A 27,600-nucleotide genomic window follows, 5' to 3' on the forward strand; every position below is an offset into this window, starting at 1 on the left:
CAGCAATAAAGGTGGTGAATGGGCCCAGCAGATGTTCTGGAACAGTGCAGAGTTTTTATGGGGGGAACTGGGTGACAGTATGTGACAGCTGGAATTTACAAGATATGGAAGTGGCTTGCAAAGAGCTGGGATGCTGGGATGGAATTGAATATGTGGTGTCAGAACCGAATTATTATACAGGGCCTGTAGAGCAACAGAAGTTGATGCCAAATTGCATTGGAGGTGAAAACAGTCTCTCAAAATGCAGTCTTAGCCTTTCGAGCATATGTGGTAATGCTGGAGTCATGTGTTCAGGTAAATCTTAATTCTTTGTGGTGTGTTAACAAACTGTACTGTACAAATGTTGGTACATATGAGTACATTATTGTGTTATGGAAATATGATTGTGATTTCATGAAAAGTACATCACGAATGTATCCCATTCCTGCAACTGCTGGATGGTTTATTGTACTTAAATGAGTAAAGTGAAGTGACGTGTGGCCAAGTATAGTTCCATTTTTGCTGTGGTGCCTGGGGAACGATTGAGGTCTGGTGCCTTACTCAAGGGAACCTGATTTATGGTAATTAGAGGAGGGAGCTCTGTTCGTTTAATTTAAGATTAAAACCTACAACCTTTAGGACCTTTAGCTTACTCTTACCATTAGGCCCAAATTTATCTACTTTTATAGAATATTTTTAAATACATTTTTTTACAAAATCTACCAATAACATCACAACATTTCTTCAACAGAAGTGATTAATAAATACCTTTTGAGGATTGAGGTAACAAGTGACCCTTCTGTTAACCTGAATGACCCTGCCATGAGAAACATTGTTCTGACAAAGGTAATAGTGAGCTGGACAGCATCAGATTCTCTCTCTCTCACTGCAGGCATTATGTCACTGTATGTTCTCTTGAATCTCACAGATAAAGAAGAAGCTACCAGTAGATAGGACGTTCACTCTCAGCTGGAAAACTCAGTCCAGTGGTAATATCTTTCTGCCCAAAAACACTTTTGATCCCTGATAAGTTTGTGTATTTGCAGTCTTCTGGTAAAGTGACACACGATTCTTTCACAAATATGTTCCTTAGGTCAGATACAAAATACTAAATATATACGCGATTTAGCATACTAGGACTTTTTCACTTAAACAGATGTTGAATAGTTGTATGAAGGAAAGCATATAGTGCAGTAAAAATATGAATTTGTGTTGTTTGCTTAACCATACATGTAAACATATTTTAGATAAGTAAGCAGATCATTTCACAAGTTATTGTTATTTATTTATTTATAAGTTGCTATAAGTTTATTATTAAGGAATTATTATTTGAACCACTGGTTTAGCTTGCTTCTTTTGACTTTTAATCATTTACTCTGTTGCATTTATAAAAGGATAAATCTTATACTGTTTCTATGTATATCAATTAAATTGTATTGTTGTTAAATTTCAATACATTCAGTTGTTTCAGTTTGTGCTGCAGTCATTACAACCTTATTTTTCTCATAGGAGTGTTGTGTGTGTTTATTGTAAAAAGTGCAAAAATTTGCTTTTAATATTAGGGATAAGGTTAAAAGTGGACAGAATTAAAATAAGATGAATTTTTTATCTACATTTTGCTGCCATCTATTGGCCGTTCATGATGCTAAGAATTCAAGTGCAAAAATTCACTGATGCTCAAGAATGCACAACTACACATAAAAACTGTGTATGTCAACTTTAAAGGTGATTATTTTTTTATTTAAGTTTTATCATTTAAATGTTGCAATGTTTCCCAGAAAACAAAACAAACCTAATTGGCACAGATCATATTGTTAATTTACACCTCGCCATGATCAGGTGGATCAAAAGAACGTGTTGTCTTTTTAAGGAAGCTAAACATTGATAAACCTTTGCAGCAGGATACTGAATTGAAAATATGTGTTCATATTTACATTACATATATGCATTTCGCAGATGCTTTTATACAAAGCGACTTACATTGCATGATACTGAATAGTTGTTTCTGGGGATGTGAAATCCCTGGGATCGAACCCATGACTTTAGTGTTGCTAGCACCATGCACAAACCACTGAGCTACAGCAAAGCTAAATACTTAGTATGGAAAGCAACCTATCCCCATGCAAAACAGGCATGGCATGATAAGAGAAGCAGAGTTCTTATTTGACCTTTTACAAAAAAAGATATTGATGGGCAGATTGTAAATAATGTGAAGATTTGAAAATTGGTGATAAATTCACTCAAATTAAACATCTTTTGCAAAAAAAAAACTCATGTCAAGGATCTCATGTGTTCAAAGTAGTAGTAATAAAAGCCCACATGTCATAAAGAAAGAAATGATATTGATAGATAGATGGCCAAATAGATTAGAGCAAATATTCTATTAACTTTGGAATGGCTGGGTTGTACAGTTAATGATTTTGACATAAATTGTTCTCTAAAAGCAGAATTGTGTATCAGCGGTTTGGATCAGTAACACAGAGTCGTGTCCTTAAAAAAACCCATGGATTATTCACAAAAGGTAATTTCAAAAGCTTCATATTTTGCATTGTGTAAATAAGGCCTCTCATTGTGATTGGGGGAAATGAGTCATTATACAAACAACCAAACAAAATACAACCAAATGTTTAAGAAGCATAATGCCCTGAGTCTTACTTTCTGAAAAAGTGATGATACACTTAGAACAGAATAAATAAACTTGAAATAAATGTACCCTCTTAACTGTGTTTAATTCAGATGTATTTATAGAACTCCATCGGCATACACGTTTTCTTGTTTTAAACATTGATGAATCTTAATACTTCTTACCTTAGGTCATTTTGCGCGATTTAAGGATTTTGATAAAAAATCAGTAAGAAATTAGCTTTTGTTAAAAATGTACTCCTGCCTCCCCATTTTATCCCAGACTCAGATTTTCAATGTTAAAATATGAAAATCCATGAAGAAATTGCTAAATATTAACCAAGAAACCAATATCTGTTAATGGTTTATAAAAATGAACACTGTTTAACCACACAATTCCACCTCAACTATATAATACTTTTTTTTGTTACAGTATTTCAATCTTGCAGATATGAGTAAACATCCAAGTAAATGGGAATTTCACCCTAAAAAGCCAAAAAGCTAATTTGATTCTTGAGAAGTTTGATAAATTTGTGATTTCCACTTTATAAAGTGACATTTGATTCTTAGCACAATTACTATATCATTAGTTTTTTCTGCTATAAATGCAGCACAGATGTATGAGACCAATGAGGGGAAATAAATGAAATTTAGTGTAGAGTTCAAATGATGAACTAATGGACAAATATTTAGTAGGCTGAATGTAAAGTTACTTTTTAGAAAATCAAATTAAGAGGCAAAGTCACTACTTTAGTTTGAATAGCAAAGCAGTAAGTGCATAAGTCTATATTTCATTTTAGTTTGCCTCTTCACAGAATATATTGTATAATGCTTTAAAAAACATAAATATATTTGGTCACAACACGCTTTCTTCTTGTTCAGTCATGTTATGCTCATAAATATATTATGTATAATGGTCGCACAAAACTAAGTTATATTTTCTAAGTATTTCAAAACTTTTGAACGGTAGTGTTTAATTTATTGCTGTATATATACGAATAGGCTTACATATAATTTTTTTTATTTACAATACAGTTAAGCACTGTGTGCCAAATCTGTCCGACAATGTTGATATGTAACAGAGAAATTTGAGTACTCTTAATGCGCTTTATTACCAATCTGAACTTGTTATTGTGTGTAAGCATTTGATGATTCGCACTAGAGTCACTGTAGAAATAAAACATTTTGTATTTGATGGGTTTGAGGATGCAATTTGCATAGATTTCACTGCATCTTAAGAAAGAATGAAGGTAAAGTGGGGTCAGACTGCAAAATCTGAAATTTATTGTGGCAAGCTCATATGTAGATTTATTTTTTCATTTCTGATCAGGGATTAAACGTACAATATTGCAGACCTCGTGTAGGCCCACAACTGATCAAATAAAACATAACCTATAACAATACAACATTTACCGTAACGTTAGGCGTCATTCAATTTACTAATGATTTAACTTGAGACAGGGAAGTTCAAGAATTTCTTTAATGTTAGATTTCTCTCTAAATGAAGTAGGCCCTATGCCACTTGACATAAGAATTAAGTGATAGGCTATAGATCATTAATGCCCGGTTTTACAGACAAGGTTTAAACCTACTCAAAGATTAAAAGGCAAACTGTTTCAACAGAATACAATTTGCAAAGACACATCTTACATTATGTCAATGCCATTGATTTGCCTCAAGATGCACACCAGTACTGTTTTTATACTATTTGAAAATGCACTTTAATACAAATTTAATAAAGGTTTAGTCCTGGCTCAAGATAAACCCTGTCTGTGATGGCCATGAAGTTATAATAACGTTACTGTTGAGTCAAGGTCACTAACCTTTCATACAAAAAAAATGATCAATGAAATGAATTCAGCAAATGAATTTAAGGCTAGATCGGTACTGTCACATTGATCGTTTTTGTAGTAGATTGACGGACATTGGTTTCTTTTATTTCACTTTGACATCTCTTTCGTTCCAATTGTCTCTGTGTTGTCCAGTGGGCATTTCCATCCCAAAATGGCGTCCGCACCACCAAAGCGCCCCCTAGCGGCTTTTGCCCAGAACGCACCAGAGTCTTGGCTCTTGGTAATCTTTTTAATTTTACTAACTGTATCAAATGTACAAATAAAATATGCATACAATCTTATTTCAAAATATTCACCAATTATCAAAAGGGAAAAATATCAGAGAGGCTTATTCAAATTAACTTTTATTGAATTTCTTATATGAAGTTATATACTACAAGTGACACGCACCCATCAAATTTTACATGTAATTTATTAATTTAGCTGATGATTTTATCCAAAGCAACTTAAAAACGAGAGAGCGTTAATATTTTGTCAAGGGGGTGGAGGGTTATGGAGGTGGGATGTAGATTTTGGGAGGGACCATGGCTTGAGTGGACAAACACTTTATTACACAAACACAACTGAAGATTGTAAGAACTGGACTGTGGCATCTGGACAGGTATGAACATCTAAATGCACAATAATAATATGTGATATGTAATAAATATAATATAATCTTCAAGTATTTTAATATATATAAATGAATATGTATTTATTATATTTGTTGTCTGAAAAAGCATATTTCCCAAAATATAATCATGTGTTATTACTTTGTTTTTTAAGGAATATGTTGTACTCTGTGTGGCTTGTTTTATTTTTGGGTAAGACTTGACATAAACACAGATTGTTTTTACAAAATGCAAAAGGTATTTCAATTTGACTTATATTTTATCATCGCTGTAACACGCAGGTTTGATTCACACCACCCCAAATAAAGCAGCTTCTGTCCGACTGGTGAATGGAAGTCACTCTTGTTCTGGACGAATCGAGGTTTTCTACAGTGGTCAGTGGGGAACGGTGTGTGACAATAATTGGGGTAGTTCGGAAGGTATTGTGGTGTGTAGAGAGATGGGCTGTGGATCGTTTGAAGATGTAAAAAAATATGCATATTTTGGAGAGGGCTCATCACCGGTATTGATGACTAATGTAGAATGTGTCAACACTGAATCCAGTCTGATGGATTGTCCAGCAGAAAAAGGGCAAATACAATGTGGTCACACCAGAGACGCAGGAGTCATTTGTACATGTAAGTACAAACATTTTGAAAATGAAAAGCATGTTTAGTATTTCTATCCTGATGGGTTTCAATATTTTCTGCTCATTCTGTGTTTTATCTCACTACATGGATGTAGCCAATGTTAGACTGATGGACGGCCTCGACTCTTGCTCTGGACGAGTGGAGGTGTTTAAAGGTGGTCAGTGGGGAACAGTGTGTGATGATAGCTGGGATCTGTCGGATGCTGCAGTGGTGTGTAGAGAAGTGGGCTGTGGTAATGCTACGGAAGCAAAGAGAGGAAGTTATTTCGGCTCAGGAGGATCAATAAAGATGCACGGTGTAAACTGTGTTGGAAGCGAGTCAACACTGAGCAGTTGTGTATCTGGTAATGGTGCTGTGGATGCGAGTGTCTGTGATATTTCCAAGACTGCAGGAGTCATCTGTCAGTGTAAGTTCCTAAACACTTTCTTTGTATATCTCTTAAATCAATGATAGCGCAAAAACAACATGGAATATTTATCTCTCTCTTTTTGTGCATATTAAGCCCTCATAAGGTTGGTGAATGGTGATACATCTTGTTCTGGGAGAGTGGAGGTTTACCATGATGGACGATGGGGAACAGTGTGTGATAGTTACTGGGGCAGCGGTGATGGACAAGTTATTTGTACAGAAGTGGGCTGTGGAGACGTTATAAAGGCAGTGGAAAATGCCTATTTCGGCCAGGGCTCAGGACCGATATGGTTAAGTTATGTGGGCTGTTCAGGTTTAGAAACTACAGTAAGATACTGTGGATCAAGGCCATGGGGAGACAACTATTGTAAACATGACAGGGATGCTGGTGTTATCTGTGAATGTAAGTAATATGATTTTTGCATGAAACTTTATATCATCACAGCTTGTCATTGTCATCTTATCTAATTGCTGTTTTACCAAAAGGTGAAAATGTTTATTGTAGGTAAAGTATCTTTAAAATTTTGTTTGTTTATTGATGTGATTATTAGATCCAGTCAGACTGACAGGAGGCAGCACTTGTTCTGGAGTGGTGGAGGTTTATCGTGGTGGTCTGTGGGGATCTGTGTGTTATGATGGCTGGGATTATTTTGATGCTGCAGTTGTGTGTAGAGAACTGGGCTGTGAAGATGTTATAGAGGTAAACAGTTCATTAATACAGGGACCAGCAGTGATGAATAATGTCAACTGTGATGGGAGTGAATCTACACTGAAGAGCTGTGCCGCTGACTGGTCTGCACAAACCTGTTCTTCCAACCTGCGTGCCACAGTCACATGCAGATGTGAGTATTATCTGAAAATGTATTTATTAGCATTTTATAAACAAAGGTCATGTAAATTGCTTTACACGGAAGTCTGACTATGATGTAATGTGATAAAACCAAAGAAAAGTGTTGTTTGGCAGATATTCATTGTTTCACTGCCATGTTTTTCAGCAATAAATGTAGTGAACGGGTCCAACCAGTGTTCTGGAACCGTGCAGATTCTTCGTGATGGAAGGTGGGGGACGGTGTGTGATGATGGTTGGGATGTATCAGACGCACAGGTGGCCTGCAGAGAGCTGGGATGTGCAGGTGGAGAGGCAAAGGTGCACGCTTATTTTGGGCTGCTTGCACAACAGACATGGATGGGAGGTGTCGTTTGTACAGGAAGCGAGCACTTACTCACAAATTGTTATTCTAGACTTGGAAGCGGCCTTTGTGGTCCTCAAAATTATGCCGGGGTGATATGTGAAGGTAAAGCTCTATATATTTCTATATACCGTATATTTATTTGTGAGCTGACAAAAAGTGCAATCTTGATACATTTTCACAGACACAAACATAACAATCGGATGCTTTAGTCATGTGAAGTCCTGTGATTTTATATGTAAAAAAAGCTAAATTAAATTGATCAATTGTCATTCCTGCAATTGGATGGATGGTTTATCGGGCTTCCTTGTATTTTTTCATATTTTCATACAAAATGCATATCAATGACATGATACAGATATGCGGTATTGGTACATATGTGACATCACGTCAATTCCTTTGCAGAATTGACTTATAAATACAGTTTGAGAGTTGAGGTAACAGTTGATCCTGCCGCTGACCCTAATGACCCTGCCATCAGAGACATCATTCTGAGAAAGGTAACATTGGCCCTATACAGCATCCCATTTCATTAATCTCTCCTTCTCTCTCTCTCTCTCTCTCTCTCTCTCTCTCTCTCTCTCTCTCTGTTGTTGCTCGCTGTAGTTTAATGTCATTGTCTGCTCTCTTGAATCAGATACGGGAGACGCTACACAGACATGGGAATTTCACACTCAGCTGGAAAACTCATTCCAGTGAAAGCATCTTTCAGCCCAAAAACACCTTTGATCCCTAATAAATTGAGGAATTTTCAATTCACTTGTAAAGTGATATTAGTTGACACCATAACTCTCACAGATCTATTCGATTCGTCTAAAAACTATGTTTATATCCTTTAAACGTGCATCATAGTGCAGGCTTAAAACACTCCTTTGCTTTGTCATTGCCGATAGTTTACTTAAATCCAGGTTAAAAATCGTACACTTCTCAACCTGAACATTCGTGATTAGCCGCATGATCAGACATGCAAACATGTTTTTGATTTGGTGAGTTACTATAGTTATTGTGATTATTGCTTTTAAATGTGCTTTTATTATTTAAATGATTGTTTTTTGATGGCTTTAAATCATTTACTGCTTTAACATCAGTCTTGTATATATACACACACGTAATTGTTGTTGTTCAATTCACTTCATTCAACTGCAATTTTGATTGTATTAAACCCTTATTCATAATTGTGTTATCTAGTATTGTTTGTTTAGTAATAAGTGATCGCTTGAAGCCAATGAGAGGAAAACATGAAAAGGACGACGGGTGCTCAAAATAACTAAGACTGAATGGAAAGTTACTTACTTAGTTAATCAAATTTACCGAACCGGTCAGTTAGTATGTACTTTAAATATTTAAAGCAGTAACTAAGACAAACTCTTTTTCAAACTAGATTCATTCATATTTCTCAAAATTCTATCCAGTAGGCCTACATCTCTATCTAAAGATTATTTACGTTATGGAAAAGCTAAACTTTAAATTTTAAGTAATAAGCAAACAATATCTTTCATTGCTGTTCTCAAATGCAAACATGTATGAAAACAGTCTTGTATCTAAGCCATCTTTATAATATGAAGAATTCATTTGCAAAAACTATGTTTTTACATTTTCTTATTGTGTTATGTTTTTATTGTGTTCACTACCCTGCATTGTTTTGTTATTATTAATCAAAACAACCCAAATTAACTTTAGCAAATTAACTTACAATTTTTATTTAATCATTTTGTTAGGTGGCTAAACCTACATTAATAATAAACCTACATTAATACTAAACCTACATTTGGAGTAAATATAATGTAGCTTTTCAAATTGTGTTACTGATGTTTATTGGCTGTTCATGATGCAACAAATTCACTGATGCTCAAGGATGTTTCAACTTTTGAACAGGGTTGATTTGTGTCATTTTTGTTATTTTATTATTATTTTTTCAAATACATAAAATATGTATGTTAAAAGAATAAATAAACAACAGATACATATATTGTTGTACTGTTTACCTGGCTTTAATCAGGTTTGATCACAATATTGCTTGTAGTGAGGGTTTCTGATGTGAAACAAACGCACAGCAGCAAATAGACCTGCGAGTCCAAAAGAGGGTTGTGTTTTTTAGGATACTCAAAAGATTTGTAAATCATTAGCATTAGGTTATGAACGAGAGATGGATACACATTTACTAGTTAAAGCAACCTATCCCCATGCAAAATGAGGATGCAAAAAATGAGGGAGTTCTTATTTGCCGTTTTGCAAAGAAAACGACAGAACTATATATATTTATATATATACAGCGGGAAAATAATTATTTGACACATCAGAATTTTTATCAGTAAGGGGATTTCTAAGTGAGCTATTGACACAAAATGTCCACCAGATGTAGCCATCAAGCCAAATATTGAATTCAGACAAAGATATCAGAACATTTAAGTATACAAGTTTAATCATAATAAAAAAAATCTGATTTCTTTGTATGAATTCAATATTTGGCTTTATGGCTACATCTGGTGGAAACTGTGTGTCAATAGCCCACTGAGAAATCCCCTTATTGATAAAAATGCTGATGTGTCAAATACTTATTTTCCCTGCTGTATATATACATAGTTTGATTGATATTAATTGGAAAGCAAAATAAAAAAACATGATTTTATCTCATTAAAATTAGTTTTGGAACCGAATTCTTAATTTTAATGAGATAACAATCATGTTTTTTATTATTGTGCATTTCAATTAATCAAACTGCAGGTCTGTTTTAATTTACATCCAACAAAAAAAAATACAGTTTTGTCATTTTGGAACCAAACTCTTCATATACATATATATATACAGTCTTTATGTCTGTAAACACTAAAACAGTAATGTTTTCTAAAAAAACTGGTTAAAAGCGAATCGAACATGTTGAATTGCAAAATGCTTTCCTTTTGTTAAGGTTAAACAGTTTGTTAAGTAGGGCAAACGTTTTCCACATTTTGGACAAAACTTCGATATATTTTGAACAAAACTTAAAAGTCCAGTAAACAAAATAATATTTGTCGGCAACAATTTTAGTCAACTTTTGTTCAAAATAACAAACGGTTCAAACCACACCTCGGGACCTGTCGTTGTTGAAACGTATGCAGTTTCCTACATATTTAAATGTTTTTAGGATTCAGTTTAATGTCAAAATCCATTGTTAAGTAATGTATTAATTAATAGCCTCTTTCTGGGCAAAACATTTCTAGGATGTTTTCAACCCCTGGGTGGCTGGGTCAACAAATGTTAACCAAATGTTTTTTTGTTATCATACGCTAGAATTGAACTTTTTAAAGCCATTAGCCATTTTTACATTTAATTAGAGACAATAATATTGAGCAACATTAAATCTTATTTCAGCCTTGCATTTAAAACTGCTAAATTCAGTTTATTACAAGTACTTTTATTGCTAAACATTACAAAGCATCACACGACAGCCTAAAGTAAGACTCAAAGGTCATCACTGCTCAAGGCAAAGTAATCCTTCAGTGTGTTTTGAATAAAATTCAAAGCTACAAATTGCGAGCCATAGGTTTCTCTTTAGCTTCGCTTCACTACAATTTGAGGAAAATTCTAAGGAAATAGAATATAAATAAAGATAACTGTCAAAGCTTTGTGACGTCAGCAATCCACTTCTCATTTGTGGTCTTCATTCCCTCTTCCTACTGCTTATGATTGTATAGTTCGGTTGGCAACATAAAGAGATTTCAAACTGTCAACATGGGAAAAATTCATACATGGGCATTCCTGGATTTTAGATGAATGTGCCAGAAATTAATATAATGAACATTTTAGTAACACAAGTGTCCGTGTGAGATCACCCCTGAGAAGACCCGTTTGCATACCCCAACAATAAAAATACAATACAATTTCTCAGTTGTCATTAGTGAAATTACAATTTGGTTACCAAACCGGAAAACAATTGAAAACCTTTCTTATCTTTACATAATATGCACTGGAAAGGGGTGCAGAGCAGAATATTAGCTAATTGTGATATTCTTATGGAACCATGTGTGTGACTTCATCTATGTAACGTTTTATTTGTGTGGAAGTGATTTAAACTCACTACTGGTATTAGAAAACATTTGGTATAAATTGGTATTTATACATTTATATTTAACGTTTACCGTACTAGTCACGGTTGCCTATTATGTGAAGATGTAAATTTTGGGAGGAGCCATGGGCTGAGTGGACACATGCTTCAATGCACAAACACAGCTGTTTGAAGACTGTCTCGGCTGGACAGCGGTGCCTGAACAGGTATGCATGATAATATATTTATCACTTCGCACTTGATTACTGAGGTCTTTCAGAAGTTTTATATATAGAAACAATTTCCATCGGAATAGTTGCAGTGTGCAAAAGTTGCAATTTAAATATATCTTTACACTTCTTTTGGCTTTGAGTAAACCTTGACTTTTCTTTATGTAATTTTTTATATTATGATGATAAACAAAATTAAACTTACAAAACTCACATACATTTCTCTTTCTTGTTTTAATAGAAAATGTTGTACTCTATGTGGCTTGTTTTACTTTTGGGTAAGACTTGACATAAAAACAGAGATTTTTCATACAAAATGCAAAAGGTGTGTGAATTTTGCTTATGTTCATTATCGCTGTAACACGCAGGTTTGATTCACACCACCCCTAATAAAGCAGCTTCTGTCCGACTGGTGAATGGAAGTCACTCTTGTTCTGGGCGTGTGGAGGTTTTCTACAGTGCTCAGTGGGGAACGGTGTGTGAGGATGACTGGGGTCAGGAGGAAGGTAAGGTGGTGTGTAGAGAGATGGGCTGTGGAGTGTTGATAGAGGAAAAAAAAGCAGCATTTTTTGGAGAGGGCTCATCACCGGTATTGATGACCAAGCTCAAATGTGTCAACACTGAATCCAGTCTGATTGATTGTCCGACTGACAATCAAGGTCCAATACAGTGCGATCACACCAAAGATGCAGGAGTCATTTGTACACGTAAGCACAAAGATGACCAAATGAAAAGCATGTTTAGTATTTCTGTCCTGATGGGTTTAAATATTTTCTGCTCATTCTGTGTTTTATCTCACTACATGGATGCAGCCAATGTTAGACTGATGGACGGCCTCGACTCTTGCTCTGGACGAGTGGAGGTGTTTAAAGGTGGTCAGTGGGGAACAGTGTGTGATGATAGCTGGGATCTGTCGGATGCTGCAGTGGTGTGTAGAGAAGTGGGCTGTGGTAATGCTACGGAAGCAAAGAGAGGAAGTTATTTCGGCTCAGGAGGATCAATAAAGATGCACGGTGTAAACTGTGTTGGAAGCGAGTCAAAACTGAGCAGTTGTGTATCTGGTAATGGTGCTGTGGATGCGAGTGTCTGTGATATTTCCAAGACTGCAGGAGTCATCTGTCAGTGTAAGTTCCTAAACACTTTCTTTGTATAATCAATGATAACGAGAAAAACAACATTGGAATATGTATCTCTCTCTTTTTGTGCATATTAAGCCCTCATAAGGTTGGTGAATGGTGATAAATCTTGTTCTGGGAGAGTGGAGGTTTACCATGATGGACGATGGGGAACAGTGTGTGAAAATAACTGGGATGCACCTGATGGGATAGTTGTGTGTAGAGAATTGGGCTGTGGAGATTTCACAACGGTAACGATAGGGGCGTCTTTTGGCATGGGCTTTGGGCCGGTGTGGATGAGTGATTTAAATTGTGTGAATTCAGAAAGAACAGTAAGACACTGTTACTGGGACAAGCCATGGGGAGACAGTGGTTGTGGACATGACAAGGATGCTGGAGTTATCTGTGGATGTAAGTAAAGCATAACGGCATGTTATTATGTGGTACTGGATGAAAATATTCATTATTTACAACATGTTATTAAAGTTTGTTTGTTTATTGATGTGATTTTAGATTCTGTCAGACTGACAGGAGGCAGCACTTGTTCTGGTGAGGTGGAGGTTTATCGTGGTGGTCTGTGGGGACCGGTGTGTTATGATGGATGGGATCTAACAGATGCTGCAGTGGTGTGTAGAGAACTGGGCTGTGGAGGTGTTTCAGGGATAAGCAGTGCTCCAATAAAAATACAAGCAAAGATGAATAATGTCAACTGTAATGGAAGTGAATCTACACTGATGAGCTGTGCCGCTGTCTGGTCTGCACAAACCTGTTCTTCTAATCTGCGTGCCACAGTCACATGCAGATGTGAGTATTAAGCTGTTCAACCGGTGTAAGTTGTGTAAAAACAAACATTTAAAATGGATACTTTTCGTTTACTTACCTTCAAGTTATTCCAAATCGGTATCATTTTTTTGTTCTGATCAACACAGAGAAAGATATTTGGAAAAATGCTTATAACCAGACAGATTTTGATGTACTTTTTCCTACTATGGGAGTTAATGGGGGCAAAATCTGTCTGGTTATAAGCATTTTTCCAAATATCTTTCTCTGTGTTCATCAGAACAAAGACATTTATACAGATTTGTGACGATTCAAGGGTGAGTAAATGATGACAGACTTTTCATTTTTGGGTGAATGTAATGAAAGTTTCTGTTACATAAGGTCTTTGACCTAATTTTAAAAAAGTGTAACGTGACAAACCAACAAAAAGTGGCCTTTATAAAGAAACCAATATCTATTGTGTCAGTGGAATATATACATCTACACAAAGTCCAACCGTCCTGCAATAATTGTGTCATTTCCACCACAGCTAACCATATCAACTTATTTTATTTTTTTCAAAGAACAAAAGACTTGTCTCACTGAAGTAGTTTAAATTGGTCATATTTTATTCTCCTGATGTCTCACTATGAGGCGTTCTTCCAAAAATAAACTGTGATTTCAGTTATTTGGCATATTTTTGATCTTTTACTGTCATTTTTCCAGCAATAAAGGTAGTGAATGGGGACAGCAGATGTTCTGGAACAGTACAGATTCTTCATAGTGGATTGTGGGGGGCGGTGTGTGATACCGGTTGGGATGTTAAAGACGCACAGGTGGTTTGCAGAGAGCTGGGATGCAGTGGACGTGTGCTGGCGACGCAGAACTCTTATTTTGGGCTTTCTGCGCAACAGTCGTTGACCACAAATGTCAATTGCCAAGGAGACGAAAACTCACTCACAGAATGTAATCATTACTTTTACAGCAACCCCTGTGGTCTAGAAAGTCATGCAGGAGTCATATGTGAAGGTAAAACGGAATTCTTTATGGTGAGATGACAACAGTGTACATTTTTTGGATCATTTTCTCAGACACATGTACACATTTTTATGCCATATTAAATAACAATATTTTATGTACAAAAAAGCAATATGGCACATTTGTGCTTCTGTACCTTGTGCAATTGCTCGAAGATAATTTGTACTTTATATTTTTTTACTTTTTGTACGGCAGAAGTACGTAGAATGACATCACATCTTTTTTTTGCAGAAGTGACTTATAAAAACAGGTTAAGAATTGAGGTAACAAGTGACCCTGCTGTTGACCCAAAACACCCTGACATCAGAGCCATCATTCTGAGAAAGGTATACCAGTTAGCTGTACAGCATCAGCTTGATCCAGGCTCTTGCTCTCTTTCTCTCTCTCTCTCTCTCTCTCTCTCTCTCTCTCTCTCACTTTCTGCTGCCATTCAATATTACTGTACTGTCTGTGCTTTTAAATATCACAGATACAGGAGAAGCTCCAAGTGGATAAGAATTTCACCCTCAGCTGGAAAACTCAATCCAATCAAAACATCTTCCAGCCAAAGAAGCCTTGAGAATTTACTGCACTTGCAAAGGGACGTGAGATTCTTAATTGACACAATTACTTCACAAACATGTTGTTCAATTAAAAGATGTTAAATTGTATGAGGGAAAGCCTAGTGTAGTAATAATTGAAAGGTATATTTTAGTTGTCCAAAACCCCTCTCATGGTAAAGGCACGATATTAAGTCATACGTGCAAAACTTATTTTTAGACTTAACTGTGATTTCTATTTTAGATCTGCTTTTATTGAATCCTTTACAAATAATTTCCTGGGAAAATCGGGGAGTATATATACTTAAAAAATTAAATTCAGTTTACAGTGCATTCTGTTGTTATCATTTGTGTCACTGGATTTATTTACAGCCTCATTTATAAGTTTGGTTTCTAGTATTGTGTGTTTATGCGTGCTTTGTACCACAGATGCATGAGGCCAATGAGAGGAACATAATGAATGTAATTTAGTGCTTGTGTCATGAAAGGTCAAATGATGATCTAATATTGAGATGGCTGAATGGAAAGTGAGTAGGTTGAAAGCAGTAAAGACAAGACTTTATTTTAACCTGGAATACAAATTGGAAAAATTCCATCTATACAGTATAATGTATCTGTAGTGTATTTACATCTTACGTGTGCATATTAATTTGTGGTATGGAAAAGTTGAACTTTTATTTATAATAAACAAACAATATGCTTCATTGCTGTTTTCAAATCTGAAAATGTTAGAAAATAGCTCAGTAAAGTAGAGTAATTCAGGCATCTACATATTACATGAAACTTGAATATTTATGCAAGGCGTCACTTGTCTCTACTTTTTGCTGTCATGTATTGGCTGTTCATGATAGAATAGTGCATGTGAAATAATTCACGGATGCTTAAGAATGCAACAAACAAACTACATTAAGCTGTATGAAAACTTTTTTCAAGGTTATTGTTGTCAATTGGTATTTAGATTAAAAAAGTATTATTTTGATGGTGCAAAATATTTTCTTGGAAACAAAACCAAATGGCACATATCATGTTGTTAATACACACCTGGCTCAGATCAGGTTTGATCAAAAGAACCTATTATCTTTCTTTCTTTCTTTGTAAACCATTCACAGCAAATGAAAGAGGAGCAGGCTACATATGGGAAAGCAACCTATCCCCATAGACAAAGTTCTTATTTAAGTTATTTACAAAATAAAGGGAGAGTGAGCCAGATGCCTTTGACACAAATACAATCATGCATGTTTTTGGTAAAGCGAATCATAGAATTGAAAAAAGGCTTTTTATATGTTCTTCTGATCTCACATTGAACTATTTTGTGTTCAGAGGACTTGTTAAAAAGGCCACATGTTGTGAATACACATTATTAACTTTATAAACACCAATGTGGCTGATTTATAAAAGCAGCAGATTATTTCAACTAAACATTGGCCCTAAGAGTTATAAGGAGAGCCATGGCCGGAAGAAACCCTGGATTATTTACAAAAGGTAAATTAGGTAGCTTCACATTTTGCATTCTGTAAATAAGGCCTTTCATTGTGATGAGTCATTATACAAACAACCTAACAAAATACAACCAAAAAGCTGTAAAGCATCAGAGGGCTCAAGAGTTTATTTTATTTCAAGTGCATTGACAGTGTTGTGTACTTGCCCAACAAAATACCAGAAAAAACACGGAGCTAATACTGAATATGGATAAGGGATAGTTTCACTTGTAACATTGCAAACACATTGGAAAGATTAGTTTTGCGTTTCCTTTAGTCTGAAGAGGATAAATAATCCAGTTTAGGGGAAAAATATTGTATGTATTCAAATATGAGAAAATGGGATTTTGTTGTTAGTTAAGGATCTCATAATACATCATAGTGCAACCTTGATATCCACGCACAGAGTGATTCGTCTGTTGAGGATGCTGATACAGTATGTTATAAAGAATGGAGTAATACAGTACGGAGGCTCCTCATTTTATATGCTTCATAACCAGTCTGAACTTGTGTTTATTCACAGATATTTACTATAGAAATGAAAGCTTCTGTATTTTATGGGTTGGAAAATGTACTAGCATTTATTTGACTGCATCTTAAATAAGAATGAAGGTAAAATTGGGTTATCCATCATAATCTAAATGTATTATTGTGGCAAGCTCATTTATACGTGTATTTAGGGCTGCTATTGGTGGAAAATGACAAATTCATTGTCATTTTCTTTCTGACAAACTCATGACAAGTCTAGACATGAAAAATATTTTATTTATTTATACGTTCTCTCTTTCATTTAGATGTTGATGACTTAAGTGAAGATTGGTCCTGTAGTCCATCCAAATGATGCTTGAACCACAAAAGAGGTGGGGAGAGTTACAGTGAGATGAAGCTTTTCTCTGCTTTTTGATGCCATCTAATGGCTGTTCATGATGTTCATGTTCAAATATATTTTAGAGAATGTTTGTAACCAACAGTTCTAGGGCACTATTGACTACTGATGTCCCAGAACGGTTTGGTTTTTCCTCATTCTTCAAAATATCTTCTTTTGTGTTCAGTAAAATAATGATGATTATACAGGTTTGGAACAATCTGAGGGTGAGTAAATGATGAGAGAATTTTTAGGGTTTAGGGTGAACTTGAACAGGAGTCGAGAACTCAGTCGCCGAATGTGCCTCAGAATTTGGAAGCGACCTCTGTGGTCCGGAAAGTCATGCGGCTGTCATGTGTGAAGGTAAAACTTAATTTCATACAATCAAAAACGAGAATTTCTACAGATAATTTGATAAAGAATGTGATAAAGGCATATGGCATTGCTAAACAGATTCACATCACTTTTTTTGCAGAAGTGACTCGTATACAGGTTGAGGATTGAGGTAATAGGTGATCCTGCTGTTGACCTGAATGACCCTGCCATCAGAAACATCATTGAGCTGTACCAGATTGATCCAGTCTCTCTCTCTCTCTCTCTCTCTCTCTCGCTCTCTCTCTCTCTCTCTCTGTCTCACTGTCTCTCTCTCTCTCTCTCTGTCTGTCTGTCTGTCTGTCTGTCTGTCTGTCTGTCTGTCTGTCTGTCTCTCTCTCTCTCTCTCTCTCTCTCTCTCTCTCTCTCTCTCTCTCTGTCTCTCTGTCTCTCTGTCTCTATTTTATGGAATAGTTTTTTCTTTTCAATCCCACAGATACAGGAGAAGTTACCAGCAGATATGAAGTTCACCCTACGCTGGAAACATCTTTCAGTACAAAAATCCCTGATAAGTTCGCAAATTTGCATCCCCTCATAAAGTAACATGACATTAATTCACAAATAGAATGATGTAATGATGTAATATGTAAAATAGTATTCATTTAATCTTTAATTCTTATTTATGCTGAGTAAATCAATTAAATTCAGTTGTATAGTTTATAATGCATTTAGTTGTCTCTCGGTAAATCAAATGAGTTGAAAAGGTCAGTGAGTAGTTTGAATACTCAAAGCAGTAAGCGCATGAGACAGACTCTCTTTCAGCGTAGAAAAGCATTTGATATTTATATCAATATCAACAGTACATCTGTAGTGTATCAACATGTATTATATCAAAGAAATATGGAAATATGTTTATGGTATGGAAAAGTTTAACTCTTATTTAACCGTTTGCAACAGGTTAATGAACTGAAAAAATCCACAAAATTTTCTTTATTTCCTTTCCTTTTCATTTTTAATTCTTATATGTTAAGTAAACTTGCTTTATCTTGTTATTATAAAACCATTGTTTTTGACATATTTCTGATCTCACATTAAGCTATTGTGTATGTTCAGAGGAGGGCTACACAATGACAGAAGTAAAATTTTTTGTTTAAGTTTTTAATATTGAAGGATTCATTTAAAGTACAGTATTCACCACTGACCAGAGACGTGGAGACATGCAAACACAGAATCTATTTATTTATTTACGGAATAACACAAGCACATAAAGTAGACGTTTAACATTGACGTAATACAGAGGAGACCAGACAACAACAGGAAAAAGAGTGAGTCTTTGTAATGGGTGAGGAGGCGTTGACTATTGTGGGCGTTGAAGTCCGTGGGGTAAAACAGGCAACGGCCAATGGGGAACACCGGAAGGCATCCAAAGTCCTTAACAGGAAATGGGCTAAGCAGCAGAAATGTTGGGTTGCTTACGAGCAGTGGTTTAACTCAGAAATCTCTTGGAGTATTTACGTAAAGGGACTTTTGCATTTTTTAATGAGGCCAGTCAAAGTGATTTGGGCACGACAACCAAACGAAATGCAAACAGCCTTCTGTTTGTGCAACACAATTGTTGTGGTTCCAAGAGAGGGTTTTATTTCACTCGCACCTCAAACATTAAATTAGTCCAAACATACAGTATCTATTGGTCGAAATGTATACATGAGTATGTTCATCTGTTTTTTCAGGGAAACATAGTGTAATGAATTTGTATCGGACTATAGGAACATGTAAACCACCTGCAACTTCTACACTCTGCTTGTTGACAACTGCACTAATCCCTTTATAGTGTGGGTTGTGAATGATGTAATATGTTAAATAGTCATGTAAAACGTTTTCTCTGAAAAAGGTGTGATAGTTTGCAGGGCTGTGCTGAGGGGAGGAGACGGGTGGGCTCGCGGTTGAAAAACAATAAACATTAAATTTGTCACATCTCTCATTTCCAGATAGACATGACGAACATGAGGGATTACAACAGGTTGACGTGTTTTTGAACTTTGTTATTATTGATTTCCTATCAAATTATGATTCTTCAGAACAAACAGAAAAATATTCCTAAGGACAGTATGTATTGCATAAGTCGCGTTGGATAAAATCTGCCAAATGTAATGTAAATTCATTGTCAAAATAATAATGGATAAATTAAATAGTGACATATGTTTACAATATGGAATTAGATAACACAAATAAATTATTTCTTTGTTTGTTGATTATTGTTGTTGCTTGTTTGTGTAAACGTATACACACGGATGAATTACCAAAATCTCCCTTTTGTTGTGTTCCAGAATAATGTTATGAATTATCAAATGATTGTCTATTGAAATCAACTTTGATTTATGTTATTTTAGTTTCTGCTCAGCAGTAGCGCTGTGTTCTGCACTCATTTAGTTTCAAAGTAGGTGAAAACAGCTGACACACTTCTTCCATACACATAATTGCAAATACATTCTCATCGTTGTTTCTGTGTTTTTCATGCAATGCAGTTCTGAAAAAAACACTCAGAGTAACGCAGCATCCGTCAGATTAGTTGATGGAGCCAACACCTGTTCTGGCAGACTGGAGGATCTTCATAGCGATGAACGGACGCCCGTATGTGACCCTTCCTGGGATTCACGAGATGCCAGTGTGGTGTGCAAAGAACTGGGCTGTGGAAAAGTTAGAGAGACGATTATAGAAAATCTTGTGCCCAATGAAACTACGTGTCTGTCTCTGATCGGTTGTACTGGATTTGAATCTTCACTGATGGACTGTGAGAACGATCTGTGGGGAGCATATTCGTGTAAAAGATTTGCTGGAGTTGTCTGTCGCTGTGAGTACTGTCAACTCTTTTGCACAAATACAACTAGACAGTGCTTTTGCTGATTCTTGTGTCTTATCAGCCAAAATTAGATTGGTGAACGGCGTTGATTCTTGCTCCGGACGAGTGGAGGTTCTTCAGGATGACACGTGTGGAACGGTGTGTGATGGGGACTGCAGGATGCTGTAGTGGTGTGTAGAGAAGTGGGATGTGGAGATCCTGTAGAGTCAAAGAGGGGGAACGGTGTGTGACGACACTTGGAGATTTATTGACGGTCAAGTGGTGTGTCCAGAGCTCGGCTGTGGGGATTTTGGATGGATAATGTCGATTGCTTAGGATCGGAGCCATTGCTGAGCACCTGTCATTTTGATGGATGGGGTGAATATTTCTGCCTTCTTTCTGTGACTGCTGGACTCATCTGTGGCTGTGAGTTTCAAACCTTTACCTCTACATTCTTACCTCACATGCAATGATATATTATTAAAATGCTTTTTATTATTTGTGTGGTCATTAGACCCTGTTAGGTTGGTGAACAGCTTTGTCTCCTGTTCTGGACGAGTGGAGGTTTACCATGATGGTCAATGGGGAACTGTGTGTGATGATTTGTCGGACGCTGCAGTGATGTGGAAAGAACTGGGCTGTGGGCCTTACATATTATAAATGTTAAACATGTTTATGTATGGCTATTATGTGCTTTGAAGACACTTTCGTGCAGAAAGTTAATAAAGTCATGGTGAGGATTGAGGTGAAGGCCGAAGCTGAAGTCGACCCAAATTATGATGCAACTAAGAATTCACTTTTGGAGGAGGTGAGAACAGAGGCAAACATAACACTGAATTTCTTTACTGTGTGCTTCCATCTACTGGCTGTTCATGAAACTGTCGGCTCTGTATTTTCATTCATTTGTTCTTCATAGATGTAGAAGAAGATAAAAACAAGTGACACTTTCTCCTTGAGGTGGACAACTCAGTCTGATGGAAGCGTTTTTCAGAAGGTCCTAGAGGACTTAAAAGATGCGCAAACCTGAAACTGATGTGCTTTAAAATAGAAGTTTGGATTGAAATGTAGTTCATCAGTAACTGTATTTTGAATTTACGTGGTTTTTGCTCCTCACACAATAAGAATGACAGCATACAGCTTTACAAACTTTTTAGAAATCAAAAGGTACATGTGTGTTCTATTGTAACTTAAATTGTGTGTAGTGTTTTGTTTTTCAGCCACATTGTCCTGGACACTGTGGTTTCCAGTTTCTTTACATCAATCCACAATATCGTACCTACGATGTTTATAATCTTGATTTATGTATTCAGAGTACTTTTGTACGGCATGGTTTATTGCTCTACCTGTACACAGCAGCTTCTGTAGGAGGAATTTAGCCACAGCTTTTAGTGTCTAACCTAAGTATTCATTACGGTGGGAATACAAAGTGATTTGCATTATCTTCCGAGTGAGAAAATCGCTCTAGAGACTCAATGTATTTTGAATAATATTCAAAGCATCACTTGAAACACAGCTGTACCAGTTCATCTTTGGCTAACAGTTTGACGTTTATCTCATTCTGCAACTAAGTGGTGCAGCCTTATTTTTCTTTATCTTTAAAATCCCCTGATCAATCAGGATTTATTAATGACAATGTCATGTGATTTAAGCCCCACTAGAGGTCAGCAGAGTCTTTAATGTCGATGAGCATCTTACAAATGATTGCTCTTTATTGTAGTGTTTGCTTTGCATGTACTAGTTTCAATAGTTTGCCTATAAACTTTGCAAACAGGTTGATCCTTAAAAACCTCATGAGATAAAATATATAGTCATATAAACTCAAGCATAGTGCGTATAGTGTGCGATGTCATCTAATTTTCATAAACACTTACACATGCAAACATACTATTTACAGACAAGCAAGGCTGCAGAGTTTCACTCTTAAATATGTTGTCATTTTAATATGTTTCCACAAAAAGGAAAGTTAAAAAGAAAAGTTAAAATGAAAAATGTAAGGATTTGATTGTAAAGTATTTTGTTGGTTTCAGTTTTGTTTATTTTGTTATCAAACAGGTGTGTGTTTGTTTAGGGTGTCGGGGTCGTGTCCCCTCCTCTTCATGTCATGTGTGTTTGTTGGTATATTGTCATCATGTGACCTCAGTCTTGACCCCGCCCCCTCGTTCACCCATTATGAATGAATTCACTTCACCTGTTCCTTTTTCTTCACTTGGTTCTGTTTTGTTCTAATATGTTTGTATTGCTTTGTGTAGTTTTATTTGAGTTGTTCCTCTTACATTTTTTTAAGTTGCCTGTGGAGTATTCCAGAAAGCTGGTTATGTGACATACCCGGGTAAGTTTAAGGGTTAGCTGATAACCTCAACTTTCAGAGTATGTAAGTAACCATAGCATCTCACTCCCTGAAGATAACCCGGTCCGGAGCATGTTATGTTCCAGGGTTAGTTCATTTTAAGGAAATGTTACTACTAAGCTTAAGGGGTTGTCTGCGCATGTGTGCCCATTTGATAAGCGTCAAGTGGGTGTGGAAGCACAGGTTTTACACACAATATTACTATTACATTTCCAATCTCACCCATCGCAATTCAGCATTCACAACTAATTGTTTTATCAACTTTATCATTTAACATTTTATAATGAAATGATGTGAACTGTTATTGTTAAACTTTATGTATTTATATTGAATACTGTACTTTGAATTAGATTTATTAAAACATCGCCGAACATCACTGGATGAATTTGCACACCTTATAATTTCCAACAGTTAAAGGATGATAATTGTGAAGGATTTTAACTGCAGAGCAATTGTATATCATTGGGCTACTCTTTTCCATTTATAAGGCAATATTTGATGCATAAAGCTAAAGATAGTTGTGACCTAATGGTCAGGTATCCAGATTTAAAACTGAAAGGTTTCAAGTTCGATTTCCAGGCTGGCAGGTTTCCAAGGCTTTATTAGATGACCCCCAATGGGATCACCTATGGCATACTGTTCACATGTTTAAATTATTATTATAACTTTAAATCCATTTACATAAACAATAGACTTAAGGTTTTTCATGCTGACTATATTCCTTAAACATGTCTTTATGATCCTCAGCCTCCTCTTACAGTTTAGTATTGAAAGGCCTTTCTCAAAGTTACATTTACATTTAGTCATTTAGCAGACGCTTTTATCCAAAGCAACTTACAAAGAGATCGGGGAGCAATAAGCGATATGTCATACAAAGAGCAATAGTATAATAGGTGATAATACAAAGTAAAATTATAAGAATTCAGGATAGGGCATTTGCACCTATTTTAACATTTTGAAAGCCATGGCCTTTTAGCTAACAAAGTCAAACCAAAAATCGAAAATGGATATGAAGTAAAAAAAATTTAAAGTGAAATGTTACATGACATATTGGACATGTAACTGCGGGCCTAATGTTTCAATCTCTTTATCGGTCACATCAAACCTTCATCCTCTAATGCAAATTAACTATCATGGTTAGTGTGTACTGACGTGTTAAACATGTTTTTCTAACTGTAGCAGTGTGTACAATTAAAGAAGTCTCTATTAATATGTCTACATCAGCAATAAAAAATTTTTTTTTTATATACTGGTAGAAAACCATACATATGGTAAAATAATGGTTACAAACCTCTCAACAAATCTAACAGATAGCCATGAAGAATATATATTTTAGATATCTTATAAAGATTGTTCAGATATTCGGTGTTATTATTCTATTTAATAGTGTTTATAATTTTAGAAACTCATAAATTAAATTACACAATATTTATGTTTTTTTAACTTCGCACTTTATACACCAATGCAGATTTCAATATTTTGAGAAAAAAAACTGATTTATGATGTTGTTTGACGGTCAAAATCTTTAAGCCTCTTAGCCGTTTCCATGGTGACTCGTGAAATCTGTGATCCGTTGGCATTGTCTTTTTATTGATCCTGTGAGCGTGCGTCAACTCTGGGTAACTTGTGTGAGGTTGATCAAACTTACTCTGCAAATGTGTTCTGGAACTGACGTGCATTGTGTAAGCAAGGTTTGGGTTAATAAACCCAGAGTTCAGGGTTTAGCTGACAGTAAATTATCCCTGCTCTCTGGAACAGTCCCTGTGTTTCTATGTTGACTGGTTTTGTTGTACCTTTGTCTTTAATAAAAAAAAGAAACCCTCACATCAAACTGGCACAGATAATGTCTTTGTACAAACTGAGAATTTAGTAAAAGAAGATTTTATTTATTAAAAGCAATAAATGGTCAGGTGGTGTCCACTGGCTCAGCGGTAAGAGCATTGAATTTGGATCCAATGGTTCTGAGTGCTTTCTACTGTGTTACAGATTTCAACGAAAAGGATAAAATTACCAGGAGAAGTGTCTCAACCGTGCAGTGTCCAGTGGCTCAGTGTTAAGTAGCACAGCCCTTTGAGCAAGAGCTCTGGGGTTTGAGCCTGGTATTGACCTGCATCAGGAGACCAGGAAGCCGGCAAGAGGAGGACACCCGGAGGCCGGCAGGAGGAGGACACCCGGAGGCCGGCAGGAGGAGGACACCCGGAGGCCGGCAGGAGGAGGACACCCGGAGGCCGGCAGGAGGAGGACACCCGGAGGCCGGCAGGAGGAGGACACCCGGAGGCCGGCAGGAGGAGGACACCCGGAGGCCGGCAGGAGGAGGAGGACACCCGGAGGCCGGCAGGAGGAGGAGGACACCCGCAATACAGGGGTTTTTGGTGAGTAGAGTAGAGTAGAGTAGAGTAGAGTAGAGTAGAGTAGAGTAGAGTAGAGTAGAGTAGAGTAGAGTAGAGTAGAGTAGAGTAGAGTAGAGTAGAGTAGAGTAGAGTAGAGTAGAGTAGAGTAGAGTAGAGTAGAGTAGAGTAGAGTAGAGTAGAGTAGAGTAGAGTAGAGTAGAGTAGAGTAGAGTAGAGTAGAGTAGAGTAGAGTAGAGTAGAGTAGAGTAGAGTAGAGTAGAGTAGAGTAGAGTAGAGTAGAGTAGAGTAGAGTAGAGTAGAGTAGCTTTTTTGGAGGGAAAAAAATTTGGGATCTGTTGCATAACCCCTGGCTTCTGTGCTCCCGAACCTCGGGGGGAGACACACTCCAACGTCTCCCCCCTTTCAGGATCTGGGAATCTCCTCCTCCTTCCAGCCACTTGGTTTTGGATCCTGGGTTCTCCACTCCGTCCACCTTCCAGCCTCTTGGTCTTGGATCCTGGGTTCCCCACTTCGTCCGCTCCGTTCGCTCCGTTCACCTTCCAGCCTCTTGGTTTTGGATCCTGGGTTCTCCGCTCCGTCCGCTCCGTCCACCTTCCAACCTCTTGGTTTTGGATCCTGGGTTCTCCACTCCGTCCGCTCCGTCCACCACCAGGCTTTGAACCCGGGATCTCCTGTGCCATGTTCAATGCTCTACCATCTGAGCCACTGTGCCTTGCACGCTTGAAACATTTCTCCGGGCGTATTCATCTTCTTTTTAATCAGTTGTTCCTCATCGATGTTGCTAAACACTTAAAATGGTCTTGGTCAGCCTCGAACCCTTAGCCACCTGTTCTCATGCCAGTGCTCTGCCACCTGAGCCACTGTGCCTTGCACGCTTGAAACAGTTCTCCGGGCGTATTCATCTTTTTTTTAGTCAGTTGTTCCTCATCGATGTTGCTGAACACTTAAAATGGTCTTGGTCAGCCTCGAACCCTTAGCCACCTGGTCTCATGCCAGTGCTCTGCCACCTGAGCCACTGTGCCTTGCACGCTTGAAACAGTTCTCCGGGCGTATTCATCTTTTTTTTAGTCAGTTGTTCCTCATCGATGTTGCTGAACACTTAAAATGTTCTTGGTCAGCCTCGAACCCTTAGCCACCTGTTCTCATGCCAGTGCTCTGCCACCTGAGCCACTGTGCCTTGCACGCTTGAAACATTTCTCCGGGCGTATTCATCATCTTTTTAATCAGTTGTTCCTCATCGATGTTGCTAAACACTTAAAATGGTCTTGGTCAGCCTCGAACCCTTAGCCACCTGTTCTCATGCCAGTGCTCTGCCACCTGAGCCACTGTGCCTTGCACGCTTGAAACAGTTCTCCGGGCGTATTCATCTTTTTTTTAATCACTTGTTCCTCATTGATGTTGCTGAACACTTAAAATGGTCTTGGTCAGCCTCGAACCCTTAGCCACCTGTTCTCATGCCAGTGCTCTGCCACCTGAGCCACTGTGCCTTGCACGCTTGAAACAGTTCTCCGGGCGTATTCATCTTTTTTTTAGTCAGTTGTTCCTCATCGATGTTGCTGAACACTTAAAATGGTCTTGGTCAGCCTCGAACCATTAGCCACCTGTTCTCATGCCAGTGCTCTGCCACCTGAGCCACTGTGCCTTGCACGCTTGAAACAGTTCTCCGGGCGTATTCATCTTTTTTTTAGTCAGTTGTTCCTCATTGATGTAGCTGAACACTTAAAAAATGGCCTTGGTCAGCCTCAAACCCTTAGCCACCTGTTCTCATGCCAGTGCTCTGCAACCTGAGCCATGTGCCTTGCATCCTTGAAACAGTTCTCCGGGCGTATTCATCTTTTTTAATCAGCGTTCGATGTTGCTGAACACTTAAAATGGGCTTGGTCAGCCTCAAACCCTTAGCCACCTGTTCTCATGCCAGTGCTCTGACACCTGAGCCACTGTGCCTTGCTTGCTTGAAACAGTTCTCTGGGCGTATTCATCTTTTTTTTAATCAGTTGTTCCTCATTGATGTAGCTGAACACTTAAAATGGGCTTGGTCAGCCTCAAACCCTTAGCCACCTGTTCTTATGCCAGTGCTCTGACACCTGAGCCACTGTGCCTTGCACGCTTGAAACATTTCTCTGGGCGTATTCATCTTTTTTTAATCAGGAGTTCCTCAGAGATGTTGCTGAACACTTAAAATGGGACTGGTCAGTCTCGAACCCTTAGCCACCTGTTCTCATGCAAGTGCTCTGCCAGCTAAGCCACTGTGCCTGTCACACGTAAAGTTGTTCTCCGGGTGTATTCATTTTTTTTACGAGATGTTGCTGGACACTTAAATTGTTATTTGTCAGCCTCAAACCCTTAGCCACCTGTTCTCATGCCAGTGCTCTGCCACCTGAGCCACTGTGCCTGGCACACGTGAAACAGTT

At 37.2% G+C, this 27,600-nt stretch overlaps 1 protein-coding gene across 1 annotated transcript in view; it reads left to right on the plus strand.

The window, feature by feature from the left end:
- LOC306892939 (scavenger receptor cysteine-rich domain-containing protein DMBT1-like) overlaps positions 1-25,218 on the plus strand; it is a gene marked incomplete at its 3' end in the record, with an annotated part of 35,110 nt that extends 9,892 nt beyond the window's left edge. The window contains exons 9-24 of the mRNA XM_079454363.1: positions 4-294; positions 731-825; positions 908-968; positions 5,347-5,484; positions 5,789-5,926; positions 6,197-6,415; positions 6,654-6,944; positions 7,098-7,235; positions 11,915-12,670; positions 12,761-13,072; positions 13,175-13,312; positions 14,147-14,333; positions 20,178-20,443; positions 21,006-21,131; positions 21,193-21,299; positions 24,955-25,218. Coding sequence (XP_079310489.1) covers positions 4-294; positions 731-825; positions 908-968; positions 5,347-5,484; positions 5,789-5,926; positions 6,197-6,415; positions 6,654-6,944; positions 7,098-7,235; positions 11,915-12,670; positions 12,761-13,072; positions 13,175-13,312; positions 14,147-14,333; positions 20,178-20,443; positions 21,006-21,131; positions 21,193-21,299; positions 24,955-25,218 — 3,527 coding nt within the window. The remainder of the gene's footprint in view (positions 1-3; positions 295-730; positions 826-907; positions 969-5,346; positions 5,485-5,788; positions 5,927-6,196; positions 6,416-6,653; positions 6,945-7,097; positions 7,236-11,914; positions 12,671-12,760; positions 13,073-13,174; positions 13,313-14,146; positions 14,334-20,177; positions 20,444-21,005; positions 21,132-21,192; positions 21,300-24,954) is intronic.
- Positions 25,219-27,600: the final 2,382 nt, after the last annotated feature.

This window comes from Barbatula barbatula, assembly GCF_947034865.1.
Source record: "Barbatula barbatula genome assembly, chromosome: 4".
In the NCBI taxonomy this organism is placed as follows: domain Eukaryota; kingdom Metazoa; phylum Chordata; class Actinopteri; order Cypriniformes; family Nemacheilidae; genus Barbatula; species Barbatula barbatula.